Consider the following 17858-nt stretch of genomic DNA (forward strand, 5'->3'; position numbering starts at 1 on the left):
AATTTTCATGCTGGTACCACCACAGCAACTTCATATATACATGTGCCGTCAAAACGGTGGAATTTATGCAAATTTATACAAATTTATGCAAATTTGCTCATGTTAACAAAGAATTTCAAAAAACTTGTAATACATTTTTTGTTTGTCTTAATGTAAGTAATCAACTCAGTAATTTTCGTGGAGATATCTAAAGGTTAAAAATTTTACCCTATTCACGTGAAATTTTTTTTTTACATGCGTATGAATGGGATATGTTTGGGTGTTTTTCGAAACTTTCCCCTAATGGGATTCTTCGGGGCTTTTTTTCCCTCACTCAGGACATGTTGAGGATACAAAATCAGATGAGTTTGCTTCTGTTGCAATTTGTTTAACCTTTTCTCATAAAATGACTGGACTTATAAGTTTTACTGGACTCTATTGGACTCTTCTGATTTCTATTAAACTCTACTGGACTCTACTAAGTTTTACTGGACTCTACTGAGTTCTACTGGACTCCACTAGACTCTACTGTAGTAAAGTAAAACAAAGAGTAGCAGGTCAAGAGGACACAGTAGAGATCAGTAGAGTCCAGTAGGGTCTAATAGAGTCCAGTAGGGTCCAGTAGAGTCCAGTGGAGTCCAGTAGGGTCTAATAGAGTCCAGTAGGGTCCAGTAGAGTCTAGTAGGGTCCAGTAGAGTCTAGTAGGGTCCAGTAGGGTCTAATAGAGTCCAGTAGGGTCCAGTAGAGTCCAATAGGGTCCAGTAGAGTCCAGTAGGGTCCAGCAGAGTCCAGTGGAGTCCAGTAGGGTCTAATAGAGTACAGTAGGGTCCAGTAGAGTCTAGTAGGGTCCAGTAGGGTCCAGTAGATTCTAGTAGGGTCCAGTAGGGTCCAGTAGAGTCTAATAGAGTCCAGTAGGGTCTAATAGGGTCCGGTAGAGTCCAGTAGGGTCTAGTAGGGTCCAGTAGGGTCTAATAGGGTCCAGTAGAGTCCAGTAAAGTCCAGTAGAGTCCAGTCCGTCTCACCTATCAGAGCGGTCAGTGTCGGGGCCAGGTGTCTCCAGAAGGAGCAGGGTCTCTGACTCAGGCCCTGCTGGTGGACGGGGGCGGGGCTTAGCTGCAGGTAGGTGGGCGGGGCCTCGGAGGCCTGGACCGGCTGCCAGCGCGGCAGAACTGACTCCTCCCACACATGGGACGGGTTCGGGCTCCTGGGGAAAAAACACGACAAATGAACTTCATCATCTCACCTGGTGACGTCACAAACCTCCCTGAGCCAGACTCTCCCCCTTTAACTGGACTCTACTGAACTCTATTGAGTTCTACTGGACTTTACTGAGTTCTACTGGACTTTACTGAGTTCTACTGGACTCTACTGAACTCTACTGGACTCTACTGGACTCTACTGAGCTCTACTGAGTTCTACTAAGCTCTACTGGACTCTACTGAGTTCTAATGGACTCTACCTATCTCTACTGAGCTCTACTGAGTTCTACTGGACTCTACTTGTCTCTACTGAGCTCTACTGGACTCTACCTATCTCTACTGAGCTCCACTGAGTTCTACTGGACTTTACTGAGTTCTACTGAACTCTTCCTATCTCTACTGAGCTCTACTGAGTTCTACTGAGCTCTTCTGGACTCTACTGAGTTCTACTGAGCTCTACTGAACTCTACCTATCTCTACTGAGCTCCACTGAGTTCTACTGAGCTCCACTGAGCTCTTCTGGACTCTACTGAGCTCTATTGAATTCTACTGAGATCTACTAGACTCAACCAAGTTCTACTGGACTCTACTGAGCTCTACTGGACTCGACTAACTTCTTCTGAGTTCTACTGAGCTCCACTGAGTTCTACTGGATCTTACTGGACTCTACTGAGTACAACTGAGTTCTACTGAGCTCTACTGAACTCTACCTATCTCTACTGAGCTCCACTGAGTTCTACTGAGCTCCACTGAGCTCTTCTGGACTCTACTGAGTACAACTGAATTCTACTGAGATCTACTAGACTCAACCGAGTTCTACTGGACTCTACTGAGCTCTACTGGACTCTACTGAGTTCTACTGGACTCTACTGAGTTCTACTGAGCTCTACTGGACTTTACTGAGCTCCACTGAGCTCTTCTGGACTCTACTGAGCTCTATTGAATTCTACTGAGATCTACTAGACTCAACCAAGTTCTACTGGACTCTACTAAGTTCTACTGAGCTCTACTGAGTTCTACTAGATCTTACTGGACTCTACTGAGTACTACTGAGCTCCACTGAGTTCTACTGGATCTTACTGAGCTCTATTGAATTCTACTGAGTTCTACTGAGTCCCGGGTTAGGCTCCACCCGTCCTTACACCTGTGCAGGTGTCTCACCCCGTCCTGACGAAGCTGGACACGTAGCTCATCATGGCCAATGAGAGGCGTCGATCAGAGGAGGTGAAACGCTGAGCGCTGATTGGATGATGCGGAGTCCCGAACGCGAGCTGAACGTCCAGAGGAATGAACACGTCGGCTCTGAAAAACAAAAACCCAATCAATAGGTCTGATCAGCGCTGATCAGAGTGGTGGAGGCCCAGACAGGAAGTGGACAGGTAAAGGTATTTATTTGTCACATATACAACTAGTACAGTGAAACTCTTTATCTGGACAGCTGTGGTACCTGAGGTCGGTGCTGGAGGCTGGCAGGTGATACAGGAAGACGTTGGCTCTGCTGTCGGCCCAGTGGGACGCCATGTGCAGAGTGGGACAGGTGATGAACAGGTCTCTGTGGGGACACAACGTCCTCTAGATCAATAACTAATTACTCGGCAGCGTTGTAATGTAACAAAATACAAAAATAATTTTCACTTTGTTATTTATACAGTATATCTGACAACTTCCACTTTTACTCCACTATATTTCCTAAATACAATGTGAACTTTTACTCTGATATACAGTATTTCTCTTAACCCTAGAACACTAACGTCGGGTGATTTTCACCCGTGAAATTATTGTTTCATAATTTTCATTATGTTGCTGTTGTCTGCGTTTCATGGGTCCCTGTAGCTTCATCCTGCTCACTGACGTCATTGAAGGTAGGAGGCATGTTTCCCTGCTCCCATCCCTAGTTTTTTCAGCAGGCACATGTTCGGGTGGATTTCACCCGACGTTAGTGTTTATGTATCTAAATCTGGCGACCATTTCTGGTGATGCTGAAAATGTTTCTTTTTTCTTTTAACTCCAACAAATAAGGCTCAAATGTCCCACAAATGGGTCTGAAGGACAAAGTCCCAGCTCCATTAGTTTTTTTTAAAGGAAGTTTTTTATAGGGTCCTCCATGATACCTTTTTTCATTTTGTGAAACATTGTATAGTGGAAAATAAAGTAAGTGTACTTCAATTTGCCATGTATTGTTGTATTTTAATATACTTTGATGAGAAATATTTTTTTATGGGTATATTATATCGGGTAAAAAATACCCGGCATTAGTGATGATGTTACTATTTTTAACGTTAGTGTTCTAGGGTTAATCATCTTTGTTAATCGTTACTACAAAATCAAAGTTTCAAATCAAAATTCTAACCGCTCACTTGTTAAAAAACGTAATTGCATTTTATATCAGAAAATTACTTTTGATACTTAGCCGCAGGTTTTCATGTTGTAACATGAGATATTTACCCAGAAAGACAGTACACTGAACATTTTTTTTAGTTTTAATTTAAGACCAGATCTGCACAGTGGAACCATCTTGGCCGTCTGCTCTCTGTGTGGTTACCCAGTCTTCAAGAATGTTTTCAAGTTTGGGCCATCTGCTTTTATGTACTCTGAAAGCTTTTGTCATCTTTTTTCAGTGACCCAGTTCTTCCCGCTGCTGCCTCCAACGTCTCACCATTAATTCATTGATACTATTTCCTTCTTTGACGGCCAGATCGATTGCCTTTAGCTTAAAAGCTGTATCATATGCATTTCTTCATGTGTTTTCCATGATGGTGTGTGTATGATGCGCAAAATGACCGTTCAAAATCAAAACTAGTGTCTTCTTTGGCACATAATCTTTCCCCACATTTCTGTCTCAATTTTGCGCTTCCTGCTAGAGCGCCCCCCGGAGGCCGTTAGCCAGTAAAAATCTATACATTAGCCGCATTGTTGTACAGGCCGCATGGTTCAAAGCGTGTGAAAAAAGTAGCGACTTATAGTCCGGAAATTACGGTAAGTACATTTAAAGGTGTACAGAAAAGAAAACTGAATTTGAGCCCACTCTGGGTCATAAAATTAATGTGATAACTCATCTATCAGATGATGTAGCCAAACTTTGTGCAAAATTCTATTTTTGAGTAAATCCAGGATGAAAGTGTGTATTTTTTTTTTCGCATTGGATAATGCAGGCGCACAGATTATACGTCAGCCTGTACACGATTCATCAGCCACTGATATTGGATCCGTCATTCAAACGTCTGAGACACACACACCGAGCTCGGTCTCACCCCAAACATTGAATATCCCGCCCGCTCGATAACGACCAATCAAATTCGTTTTCCTTACTCGGGTAAACTCGTGTTGCAGCTCGTGACAACTCGGTGCGACAAACAGGACAAACGGCCATTTCTGTACACCTTTAATGTCAAGACTTTTACTCAAGTCATTTTCTAAAAGGTGACTTTAACTTCTACCAAAGTCATTTTCTGGTAAGATACTTGTACTTTCAAGTACTTTATACAAGACTGTCAATACCAGGGGCCTCATTTATCATTGTGGATACACGTTTTTTTACACGCTCTTTCCCCCGTTTTGTGCGTACGCACTTTTCTCCGCCTAATTTGGGATCTATCAAACCAAAACCTGTCGGGAGAAAGTGCCGAAATTTACGACCAGTCCGACCCTGGCGTACCGGCATTTACACGCTTTTTGAAGAACAAGAGGAATTGGCGACGCCGCTGCAGAGTCAGAGAACTGCAGTATGCGAGGGAGAGAGGAGCGCGGACACTGTTTGAAGTAGCAAGTGGTGGTGATCATGACCCCCCCCCCCACCACCACCACCACCACCACCACCGCACACGTGTTGACGTCGGCACTTTACATGAAAAGCACAGCGACTCTGATTTTTCCCCTGTGCATTTACACTAGTTTGCTCCTAAATACTGCCTTTATAAAACGAATTTCGTTTTCTTTTGATATCATATTGATATTTTTCCCTTGCATGTAGGCTACAACTCTTCCACAACCCGTCTGTCCAGTCTGGAAAATAATTTCTGCGATGTGCGTGTGTTACGTAGCCAGACTGGACACAAACAAGCAAGCAGCAAGCACAATAATGTCGGCGCAAATCAAAGCAAATGAGAAAACATGATCGATATTTTTTGTGTGAATAATATTTATTGTATTTAACAAAAATGGGTGCTGCCCAACATCATTTTAGGAAAAGTCACAGACTGGTGGACTTCAATGTTTTTTTGTTTTTTTTTAAATATATAGCTATGCACAAATGAAAATCAAAGTCTTCCAGTGAACGGAAGTTGGGGGTTAGTGGAAAGGGGTGCAAAGTAGTACTGACTGGCAGTGGAAACCCTGTTTTAAATTATTATGACATAATCTAAAATAAGGGGCAGAATAAATATGATTCAAGTGACCTGCTGCAACCCAATTTCCCTACGGGGACAAATAAATTACTACTACTACTATCTTCTTCTTTCTGTTCTGTTTCATTTAGATTTGGGAGTTTTTTGTTTTTATTGTAGCCTTTCAATGCAAGATGATGTTTCTGACTGATATTGCCGTGTTACCGTGCATCTCGCTTTCAGAGAAATTCCGCTTCTTTCTCCGCTCTCCGTCCGTCTGTTGTCTTCACCGTCTTCCACTGACGTCATTCCACACGTTTCCAGAGTGCACATGGCTACTTAATATGCACGTAACTGATTTGCATTGACCACATATGGTTGCGTGGGGCCGTTTAGGGGGCTGGGTATGAGGCGTGTTCTCATCCACGCTTTTCTCAGGTCCGGTGTGATCTATCAATGGAAATACCGTGCAGCCGTGTGTACGCGGAGTTTGATAGATCTGAAAAGAGTGTATATTTTTTGGTCGTACGCACATTTTGCCTTTCCGTCGTACTGAAAATTTAAGAGGACTTTTACACGCTCTTTGATAAATGAGGCCCCTGGTATTGATCCAGGTCTCAGGTGGGTCCAGGTGTGTGTCTCTAACCTGGTGGCGTTGTTGAGCGCTCTGGAGAACAGGTTGTATCCTGCGGGGGAGGGGCTGTGATCCAGAGAGTAGAACCAGGCCGCCGCCTCCTTCAGCAGCTCACTTCCTGTCTCCCCGCCCAGCGAGCGACTCAGCGCCTCGTAGAACGCCGTCTTCCCGTCGGCCCGGCCCCGCAGCGCCTCAAAGTCCTGAACACACACACAAAACACCCGGTACAAACAGGAAGTGGAGCCCGAGTGGGTCCAAGTCACTGACTCAAACGTATTCACACCAGGAAAGTCCGATAGTTCACTTGCTTTGGTACGGAAAAAACGTTTTTTTTAAAAACTTGGTGCAGTTCCTATTCACATTGCAAGCAGACAAACTTTAAAAACAAAAGCATGTGTGTCCTACAGTTGCTCAATTATTGGATAAAAATTTTGGACGGGATATTGCATAAAAAGTAGCTACACAATGGGGGTCATGCATGCGTTTCTCGCTGCCCTTTTAAATTGGTATTTCCAGTCGTTTACGTCACTTCATCATTGAGGGCAAAGACGCACAAGACAACTACGGAGGAGAGCCTTCATCAATGCCTCCTATATATTGGGGAGTGTGTCTTCTAGGGATGGGCAATGATTTTCAAATATTCAAATAGTCGAGGATAAAATAGAATAAAAAAAACTCAAAGACAATCATCTTGTGTTGTAAATGTACCATTTTTACTGTCACAGAAGGAGGAGAAACATGGAGAGACTCTTACAACTGTCAGAAAGTTATGTGTCAAATGAAAAACTACCAAATAAAAAATATGGCTGGCATGTAGCTAATGAGTGATGATTTCTGCATTTTCTGACAAAAACGGAAGCCTGTTGAATCCAAAAAGGCACTTTTTTGTACATTACTAGATTTTGCATTTGGTTTGGAGAAGGTTCGGGCTGAATTCACACCACAAATGACCCTTATTGTGGAGGGGTGGGGTGTGGGGTGTGACTTCCTGTGACCTCTGACCTTTAACCGGCGAGCTCGGCCAATCAGCCCGTCCTGCTCCGACGTTCCCAGCAGCAGGTCGACTCTGTGGAGGCTTGATGGGGGGGAGGAGCCACGGCGGACTGGAGACCAGGACCTGAAGGGACCACGGACCGCTAGGAGCTGCAGGGACAGGACAGGTGAGAGGCTTTTTAAAAACTAATCATTATGTTTTTAGGACCTTAACTTCCGTTAGTTTTGAGCTTCGACACAAACTGTTTTTGTTGAGATTGTACCTTTTATTATCTTATTTTCACTAAATTGCAGAAATTAGGCACACTGAGGCCTCAGTGAGTGAACTCAAAACAATCTTTTTCTTGTTCATTTTGAAAAAGTTTCCCTTAAATGCTAGCCTGACCACCCAGACTATATAATCAACATGTCTAGTCTGGTAACGAGCGGTAGACCTCGGCTCAATCCAGGGGGCGGGATGAAGGCTGTCTTTCAAACTGCCTCTGCACCAATAGGGTAGCGCTACGACCAATCAGAGCAAAGAGCAGGATGACGTTAGCCTGACAAGCCAATTAAAATGTATGTCGTCATGGCGTTAAGCCGCCTAACGACTCTTTAAACAGATAGAGCGCTGTGATTGGTCAACACAAACGGTGTTCGAGAGTCAAAAAGTTCCTATGGCTCATTTCTAGACCTACGGAGCAAAGAGATCTGCTGCTGCTAGGGGGCAGATAGATTTATAGGCTACTTAAATGCATCATTGTTTCCATAAATCTCTGCTTCCACTCTGATCCAGTAAAAACAACTCTAAACACTGTAGTAAATCCGCCAGGCCTGTGTGTGGCGCTGTAACGCTGCCACACATAAACACCAGAAACAGAGAAGAAGACAGACATTTTCCCCGCTGGATTCAAACTCCAGTGTGGATTAAAAGTTGACTGGGAGTCATGTCAGAGCAAACATGATGATCGATAGTCGTCAAAAAAAAAACCTTCTTTAAAAATTTGAGAAAAAAAGTTTAAATTTCTCAAAAAAAAGTGGTAAAAATTTTTCAAAAGAAAAAAAATGAAAAATTTCTAGACAAAAGTGGACCACACATTGAGAACTAGCGCTTCTGAAGGTCTGGTAATATAGATTGAGTGAGTGAGAGTGATTGAAATTCCATACCCTAACTTTTTATTTCTTCCGCAAGCACAGGCGAGACAGAAACCAGGCCTTTAAACTCTACCTTGGTCTGAGCAGCGTTGAGCTGGTGAACCGGCGCCGCCCGGAGGCAGGAGGGGAGGTCAGAGGTCACACAGCCGAGCTCCGAGGCCAGATCCAGAGCCAGACGTCTGGAGGAGGAAGAGGAGGAGGAGGAGGAGGAGAAGAGGGACGGAGAGAAGACAGACCCACCCTGCAGGAGGAGGAGGAGGAGGAGGAAGAGGAGGTGTCAGTTTTCCACATGAAGCAGCTGCTGAGTGAGGAAACATCTGGAGTGACCGACAGACTCACCATCAGCATCATCCTGTGGAACAGAGGAGAAGAGGAGGAGGAGGAGTAGGAGGAAGAGGAAGCGGAGGAGTAGGAGGAGGAGGAGGAGGAGGAGGAGAGGAGGTGAAGGCTGGTGATGTCAGCGCCCTGACGCTCCGCTCCAACCGTCACGCTGCTGTTGTCTCCGCCCATCAGGGAGATGTGGGCGTTGACCCAGCGAAGCACCGCCTCCTGGTCCGACAGCCCGTAGTTACCACGGAGACCAGACTCATCATCTGGGGGGAGGAAGAGGCAAGTCAAGTCGTTCCTTTCATTTCTTAATTTTCCCCCGAGTACAAGCAGCACCAAATACATTATATCTAAAGCCATTCCATAGGGCAACAGGGTGTTTTAACACAAATAATAATAACCCCCCTCTCGGAAAACAGCTGGAACATTGTTATTAATTACATTGAACATAAGTTGACCAGTTTTACATTTCAAGGTCCAGAAATTTTTATGTTTTAGAGGCTAAAAACAAAATATTTGTATGGTCCAGATGACCAGCTTGGTTAAAGCAGTACTAAAGAACTTTCAGTTTTGGTTGAGTTTGGCGGCGACAGTGGCCCAAAGCGGTAGTGTTTTGCCTGAAGGAAGACTCCATTTCCCATGAGCACCAGCGCGTAGCATCGTAAACATCTTGATCTCCCGGTGCATGGAAATGAACAGAAGACGTCCAAACTAAGTTTCTGTTTCCAGCGGATCATTTCTCAGTAAACACACACGCACAATCTGACAGAAAGGTGCCGCATTGCTGTTCCCTCCTCGTCGTGACTCACGAAAGTGAAAGTGAAACTTAAGTGAGAGCCAGTGTCCTACCATGCTCCTCAAAGCTGCTTAGTTCCAGTGACGGCGATACAGACCATAATGATACAGACCCCCTCAGGCCATGACAGAGGTGTCATTCAACCTGTTGTAAGTCGATGTACCATCACAAAAGTTATGAAAATATTATATGAAGGTTGAAAAGTTCCTTAGTGTTGGTTTAATTAACCTTATAGCTCGCTTCTGCAATGTACATATCCGTTTCAGGTTACTTTCACACGTATTACCCCATATACTTCAACACAATATAACAAATAGGGGGTGATAAGTGAATGGTACAAAGTAAGTAGGGATTTCTGATCCAAAATGTCTTTTTTTTTTGTCTTTTTCTTTACACATTTTTGTGTTTTTGGTTTTTATTGTGTTGTATTGTATTACTGTATCTTGTGTTGTATGCTGTGATCTTGTGCTGCTTTTTTAATGAGCTTGTCTTTAATTTAAAGGTGAACTTGCGATTTTACATTCACAATTTCCAAAAAGCATTACTTTAGCTTTTATTACATTTAGTGATAGTTTATTTTTATCAAACCAACACTTTAATTTGATCAGTTCCTTGTTGGTAACACAGGGGAGACTGGAGATTATCACCAGAACATAGAATATTCGTGTTTTTCACCAAAAAAATACATTTTACAGATGTCGTTAATATATAAAGGAGTGGTTAAGGAAGAGGTATGTGTGTGTGTGTGTGTGTGTGTGTTGTTCACCTGTGTTCAGAAATCCCAGCGCTGCAGTCCTGTAGTTTGCCGTTACCACGACGATGTTACCCACAGCAGCGAGGGCGGAGCCGTCCAACAATCCCGCCGCGTTGTCATTGGCTGATGGGTTGAAGAAGAAGACCAGGACTGGGACACGCCCCCTCTGACACACACACAGACACACACACACAGAGACAGGTGAGCTCAAAGGTGAACTGTGAGACGACCTGAGAGAGATGAGGAGTCACCACGGCAACAGGAAGACTCACCACGGCAACAGGAGAGAAGACGTTCAGGTAGAGACAGTCCTCAGAGACACCTGCTGACTCCTCCTCACCTGGCTGCACACAGGTCGGCCTGCACACACACACACACACACAGAAAGATTGTACTCAAGTAAGAGAATTGTAACTTAGAATAATATTACTCGAGTAAAAGTAAAAAGGAGCCATAGCAGTAGCCAAGCTATTTACTTGAATAAGAGAAATAAGAAAGTACTTGCTGAAAAAACTACTCAAGTACTAAGAAACTGTTGAGTAACCTCTGATTGATTTGTTTAATAATCAGCACAATATTCAAATACACAAAAATATAAAATAGTAATGACAAAATTCAGATAATGACAAAGAACAACACATAACAACTAAGATAATAAATCAAGTCTTTACAAAGTTACACAAATTAAGGTAAATTCAGCCACAATTCCTGATTAGTGACAGCTTGTCGTCGGGCATCATCCCTCACACGCAATATGTAATAAACTTTGCCGCATTTTGTAATAAGTTGTTACATAATGCACCAAATTATTACAAAATGCAGGTGTTGCATTTTTTTATGAAGAAAATGTAATAATTTGGTTCATTATGTAACAACTTATTACAAAATACGGTGTTATTAGCATATCGGTGTCATGATGTCATAATGTAATAAAGTTTCACATCATGACAGACAGACAGACAGGTGGTTACCGTGGTTTGGTGGCGTCCCAGGTTCCCGTCCAATCAGCTGGCTGCGCCTCCTCAAAGCGGAGCGATCCTATTGGTGGACGTGCGTAGGGGACTCCCAGGAACTGAACCACCGTCCTCTGGAGGTCCGAGCCCAGGGCTGTCTCCACGGCAACGCCCTGCAAGGTCCCGTGACCCGGGATGGCGACAGTCGTAACCGGCGGCAACCGTTCTGAGGAGACACATAAGAAGACACGTAAGAATTCTAAATCAGCAAGATCAAGTCAGTCTGTCATTGTCACCAGTATTGGTCAACAAATTGAACTTATATCTACTTTCAAATATCTGGGGTTCTTGATTGATGACCACTTGTCTTTTAAGGCACATATTCAGTATACTGTAAAGAAGCTGAAGCTTTTACTTGGATTTTATTTTAGAAATAAGTCTTGCTTTTCTTTTAGGGTGAAACAGAAACTGGTGGAGTCGACCTTTCTTCCGATTATTGATTACGGTGATGTGTTATATATGAATGAATGCCTCCGTTCAATGCCTCCACATGTTGGATAGTGTGTATCATGATGCTCTGAGGTTTATTACAAACTGTGGAGCTCTAACTCATCATTGTGTCTTGTACAGTAAAGTAAACTGGCCATCTTTATATGTGCACAGGCTCGGCCATTGGTATGTGCTGATTTACAAGGCTGTTCTTGAGATGATTCCATCTTATTTATCATCCCTTCTAATCTTGACTAACAGGGTCGACAGTCTCCGCTCTCAGGACTTTTGTCATTTTACTGTTCCTAAGGTGAGAACAGAAATGGGGAAGAAAGCTTTTAGATTTTCTGCTCCGAGTACACGGGAACAGTTTGCAGTCAGAGCTCAAACTCCAAAGTCTGGTTGGTTTCAAGTCCATCATAAATTGCATCACTTCCAGGCTTCAGGAGTGCAAATGATTTACTTGAGTGCAAATGTTTGACAACCGGTAATCTTGTAAATTCTTTTAACTAATTTTGAAAATTGAATTGCTTTTTGTTTTGTTTGTTTGTTCATTTGTTTTGTGTTTTTTAATTAATGTGACTATGTGTTGAAACTATGTGCTGTCATTCTTGGCCATGTCTCTCTTGCAAAAGAGATCTTGGATCTCAATGGGACAAACCCGGTTAAATAAAGGTTATAATAATAATAAATAAGCCAGGTGAGCACCAACACCAACCTGTGCTCTGTGCTGTGATTGGCTGACGCTGCTCACCTGTCCTCAGGTACACCTGGGCGGCCGGCTCTCTGACGACCAGCCGGCAGGAAGTGGCGGCGGGCGAGGAGGAGCCGGGGGCGGAGCTCAGCCCACAGGCCGTGGTGTCGGGGTAGAGGACGCAGCGGGCGGCAGACTCCGCCTCCCCGAGTGACACGGCCACACAAGACTCCGCCTCCTCACAGGCTGAACAGGAATTGAACAGGAAGTGATGACATAACTTTTCATCTCTAATCTGGGTCCAATTCCTTTATCTAATAATAATAATAATAATCATACATTTTATTTGTAAAGCACTTTTCATAAAGTAATCTCAAAGTGCTAAAGAAAACAGAAACAAAATAAACAAAAGACTAAGAGAAAAATCAGACACGTTAAAATCAGCAGTAGATAAAACAGCTAAAGGAGGAGATTAAATGGTAAATGGTCTGTTTTTATATAGCGCTTGATTATACCTGAAACGATACCCAAAGCGCTTTACAGTGCATCACATTCACCCATTCACACACTGATGGCGGAAGCTGCCATGCAAGGCGCTAACCACGACCCATCAGGAGCAAGGTGGGTAAGGTGTCTTGCCCAAGGACACTACGGCAGCAACCGGGACAGAGCGGGATTCGAACCGCCAACCCTCTGATCATTGGACGACCCGCTCTACCACCTGAGCCACTGCCGCCCCTTATTAAAGTGCAGAGAGAGAATAAAAACATCTAGGAACGACCTAGGAAAGCCCGTCTGAACAGAAAAGTTTTAAGCCCTTTTTTAAAGGCATCGATAGACTGGGGTTGTCGTAGGTGTTCAGGGAGGGAGTTCCAGATGTGGGGGGCAGTGGAGCAGAAGGCTCGGTCTCCCATGGTGCGGAGTCGTGTGCGGGGCTGATGGAGGAGGTTGGTGCTTTGGGACCGGAGGTTACGGGTGGATGAGTGAGGGGTAAGGAGGTCTTTGAGGTATTGCGGGGCGTTGCTGTAGATGCAAAGGTGGGTGATGAGGGCGATTTTGTATTGGATTCTTGAGGTTATGGGAAGCCAGTGTAGGTTCTGAAGAATGGGGGTGATGTGGTCGTATTTGCGGGTTTTCATCAGAGTTCGGGCAGCACAGTTCTGAATGAATTGAAGTTTCTGAAGGTGTTTGTTGGGTATACCGATGAGCAGGCTGTTACAGTAATCAAGCCTGGAGGAGATTAGGGCGTGGACGAGTTTATCTGGTAAAGGAAGACGTGTGTTGTGTTGTGTTGTGTTTGTTTTCTTACCATGGAGACACCAATCCCTGGTCCTGTTCCGGTCGGTGCTGATGTCACGGCTCAAGTGGATGACGTCATACGTGGAGAGAGACGGGTCGACCAGGAGGGAGGAGTAAGGGAGGAGACGCCAAACGTCCAGAGACACTGAGACACGATCAGTAAGAGAAGTAATAACAGCAATAACAGTAACAGTATTAGTAATAGTAGTAGTATCAGTAACAGCCGCACTAGAGTAATAGTATTACAGTATCAGTAACAGTAGTACTGCAGTAGTAGTAACATTAGTAAGAGTAATAGTATCAGTAGTATCCAGTCTCACCTGTGTTTGTCTTGAGGCTGAACTCAGGACACAGAGCAGGAGCTGAACTCCACTGGTTCACTGACAACACACACACACACACACACACACACACTGGGTTACACTGTGTTTATGTGTGGGCTTGTATTTGTATCGTGATGGGGATATTAATGTGTTTACACAGTCACAACATGGGGACCACCTACACTATAGGTATGGACCTCAATCAATCAAACCTCAATCTTGGCCCTCATCTTGTCAGAGGTCCCCATGTTGTAGGTGGTCCCCATGTTGTCAGAGGTCCCCATGTTGTCAAAGGTCCCCATGTTGTCAAAGGTCCCCAGATGTTACTGTTCCACCGACACTGTACAACATGGGGACCACCTACAACATGGGGACCACCTACAACATGGGGACCTCTGACAACATGGGGACCACCTACAACATGGGGACCACCTACAACATGGGGACCTTTGACAACATGGGGACCTCTGATAACATGGGGACCTCTGACAACATGGGGACCACCTACAACATGGGGACCTCTGATAACATGGGGACCTCTGACAACATGGGGACCACCTACAACATGGGGACCTCTGACAACATGGGGACATTTGACAACATGGGGACCACCTACAACATGGGGACCTTTGACAACATGGGGACCACCTACAACATGGGGACCTTTGACAACATGGGGACCACCTACAACATGGGGACCTTTGACAACATGGGGACCACCTACAACATGGGGACCTCTGATAACATGGGGACCACCTACAACATGGGGACCACCTACAACATGGGGACCTCTGACAACATGGGGACCTCTGATAACATGGGGACCACCTACAACATGGGGACCTCTGACAACATGGGGACCTTTGACAACATGGGGACCACCTACAACATGGGGACCTCTGACAACATGGGGACCTCTGATAACATGGGGACCACCTACAACATGGGGACCTTTGACAACATGGGGACCACCTACAACATGGGGACCACCTACAACATGGGGACCTCTGACAACATGGGGACCACCTACAACATGGGGACCACCTACAACATGGGGACCTCTGATAACATGGGGACCTCTGATAACATGGGGACCACCTACAACATGGGGACCTCTGACAACATGGGGACCACCTACAACATGGGGACCTTTGACAACATGGGGACCACCTACAACATGGGGACCTCTGATAACATGGGGACCACCTACAACATGGGGACCACCTACAACATGGGGACCTCTGATAACATGGGGACCTCTGATAACATGGGGACCACCTACAACATGGGGACCTCTGACAACATGGGGACCACCTACAACATGGGGACCTCTGACAACATGGGGACCTTTGACAACACGGGGACCACCTACACAATGGGCACCACTGACGACATGGGGACCAAGATTGAGGTTCCCATAAGGGAAACCCTTTCAAATCACTAAAGGATCAGTTCTAAGCTCTGTGAAGTTTTAAGCTTTTGCCCATAACACATGCTTTTCAGTCAGTGTATATGTGTGTGTATATATATGTGTGTGTGTGTGGTCGTTACCAGGTTTCTGATACCAGCCGAACGGTTCTGGTTTGGTCTTGACGTCAGACTCTCGACAGTCCTGAGTCCTCCAGGTCGTCCTGTCGTCCTCACCACAGGTCTGAACCCCGAGACTGATCAGAGACAGACACACCACGTCTGAGGCCCCTGCACACACACACACACACACACATGAACACACACACAGTTAATAGTAAACAAACTAAACAAAACAGCAGCCATCACCGTTACACCTATAGTCACCTGTTGACTTGGTGTCTCGGACAAAACCGATGCCACGGCAACAAGGATCTTCATCACAACGACGTTCACACTCCCTGAACCTGCACACACACACACACATGCAGATTGACTCACTAAACTTTCACTTTTTGAAGATGTTAACTCCACATATACAGTAATATATTTATTGTGTGTATGTGTGTGTGTGTGTGTGTGTGTGTGTGTGTGTACCCCTCAGACAGCGGTGTGTCCTCTCTCACGCTGACTCGGCTGCGTACGGAGTAGGACACCATCTTCTGGAAGGAAACTCTGGTGTAGAAGCTCCTGACCGGTCCTGACAGATCCACTGGTACAAACAGGAGGAATCAATAATCAATAATACACATCCACTTAACATAGGGGAGAGCGGGGACGGTTGTAACATGGGGTCAGTTGTAACACTTTCAATTTCTCCTATCAGAAGAATGAGAATAACAACAACAAGGAGAAGACGAAGGGGAAGGAGGAGGAGAAGGATACTGTGTGTGTTTGGTTTATTCACACACAAACACACAACACATATTTTGTGTGAATCAGGTCTCCCATTGAAGCTACCAAAAGCTTATTGCGGGAGCCTGGATACATATAACACAAATCAATACAGCATATACAAGACTGCAATACACACGAAACATTAACAGTATGAATACACACACACACACACACACACAACAATAAAGCACGTACAAAACTAACAATACAGTACATGAAACATTAACAGACATTAGACAACGTGGACCCCAAGCGTACCAACAGAAGCTTTTCATGTAGATAAAAAAGCAGATGATTATAAAATTTACATTCAATTTACTATGGTTCAGATGCTCAATGGTTGCAGCTTATATACAGTATATAAACTAAGTAATTTAATGTTTAGCTTTTTCTTGAAAATGGAGATGGACGTCTCCACCTTCAAGCTCTCATCTAGCTTGTTCCAGATCTGCGGCCCTCTGCATGCAAAAGACAGTCTCGTTCTTTTTAATCTTCTTTTTTTCCCAGTGATGGGGAAAAAAAAGTAAAGGGTTTCCCACCTTTCTTGCTGTAGGTGTTGTTGGGCCTCCGGTCCAGCAGGGGGCGACAGGCTCGTCTCAGCGGTGTCTCGTAGCCTCCACACACTCTGGTGTCGGGAAACAAGGAGCAGCTGAAGAAACCTGCTGAGTCATCGTCGCCATCTGTGATGTCACAGAGCGAGCACAGAGGCTCCACCTCACAGCCTGAAGCACACACACACACACACACACACACCTGTCACCACACACACACCTGGGCACAGGTAACAACAACAACAACTTGCGGCTGTAGGTACATACGTGAGAGGCACCAGAGCAATGCCTGCTGGGAGTTGTAGTTGTTCTTGTTGAGCCAGAAGGAGAGAGACGGGAGTTTCCTCTGAGGGTCGACGAGGACGTCGTCTCCTGACAGGGACTCGAACCTCTGCTGCACTGACACTGAGCACACACACACACACACACACACACACACACACACACACACACACACACACACATTATATTGATCTTCCTCTGTGTGTGAGTGACAATCGGACGACAGGATGTTTGTTTTCTGATGTGATGTAAAATAATATTTTTACACACCGTCCAGAGGACCGAGTTCTGTCGATGCTCCACATGACGAAGAACCAGAACCAGAACGAGCTGCTGAGATGCACAAACAGTCAGTCAACATACACACACACACGTACACACCAATCATCATGATGTTTAACACACTGCTGTGTATAAACTGTGGCAGTGGTCAGTGTGTGTGTTTCTGTGGAGCTAGCTGGGCCATCAAAGAACAAATCTATGAAAAAGTTAGACGTAGTGATAATTTAAAAAAAAAAAGAAAAAAGTAAATGACTGAAATAAACAAACGAAAAAACATTTATTAGCATTTTTTAAGTTGTCTATTTTCACTTATATTCTTTCTTCCTATTTTTATTTCAGTTTTATTCATTCTTTCTATTTTCTTGCTAATGTCTAACACAGGGGTGTTCAACGTTTTTTAGGCCAAAGACCCCCAAACTGATGCAGAGATGCAGCAGGGACCCACTACTGTATATGTTATATAAAACTGTAATTTATTAATCTGGGCCCAGTGCCATGTATAAACGTACCTTGTTATTGTGCATTGTACAAGATACCAGTGTC

The 17858-nt window shown here is 44.6% G+C and overlaps 1 protein-coding gene across 1 annotated transcript in view; it reads right to left on the bottom strand.

Annotated features, from left to right (window-relative positions):
- Positions 1-17858, bottom strand: part of LOC146959757 (thyroglobulin-like) — a 46233-nt gene that overhangs the window by 1066 nt on the left and 27309 nt on the right. Inside the window, exons 30-48 of the mRNA XM_085772934.1 lie at positions 17304-17366; positions 17019-17156; positions 16740-16922; positions 15901-16015; positions 15691-15770; positions 15448-15594; positions 13894-13953; positions 13584-13718; positions 12335-12520; positions 11110-11317; positions 10411-10498; positions 10151-10304; positions 8601-8854; positions 8335-8502; positions 7137-7277; positions 6147-6334; positions 2626-2730; positions 2340-2480; positions 1002-1183 (exon numbers count right to left, since the gene is read on the bottom strand). Coding sequence (XP_085629060.1) covers positions 1002-1183; positions 2340-2480; positions 2626-2730; positions 6147-6334; positions 7137-7277; positions 8335-8502; positions 8601-8854; positions 10151-10304; positions 10411-10498; positions 11110-11317; positions 12335-12520; positions 13584-13718; positions 13894-13953; positions 15448-15594; positions 15691-15770; positions 15901-16015; positions 16740-16922; positions 17019-17156; positions 17304-17366 — 2736 coding nt within the window. The remainder of the gene's footprint in view (positions 1-1001; positions 1184-2339; positions 2481-2625; positions 2731-6146; positions 6335-7136; positions 7278-8334; positions 8503-8600; positions 8855-10150; positions 10305-10410; positions 10499-11109; positions 11318-12334; positions 12521-13583; positions 13719-13893; positions 13954-15447; positions 15595-15690; positions 15771-15900; positions 16016-16739; positions 16923-17018; positions 17157-17303; positions 17367-17858) is intronic.

Source organism: Trachurus japonicus, unplaced genomic scaffold, assembly GCF_045865225.1.
Source record: "Trachurus japonicus isolate A0001 unplaced genomic scaffold, Traja_1.0 AP031100.1".
NCBI classification, from domain to species: Eukaryota; Metazoa; Chordata; class Actinopteri; order Carangiformes; family Carangidae; genus Trachurus; species Trachurus japonicus.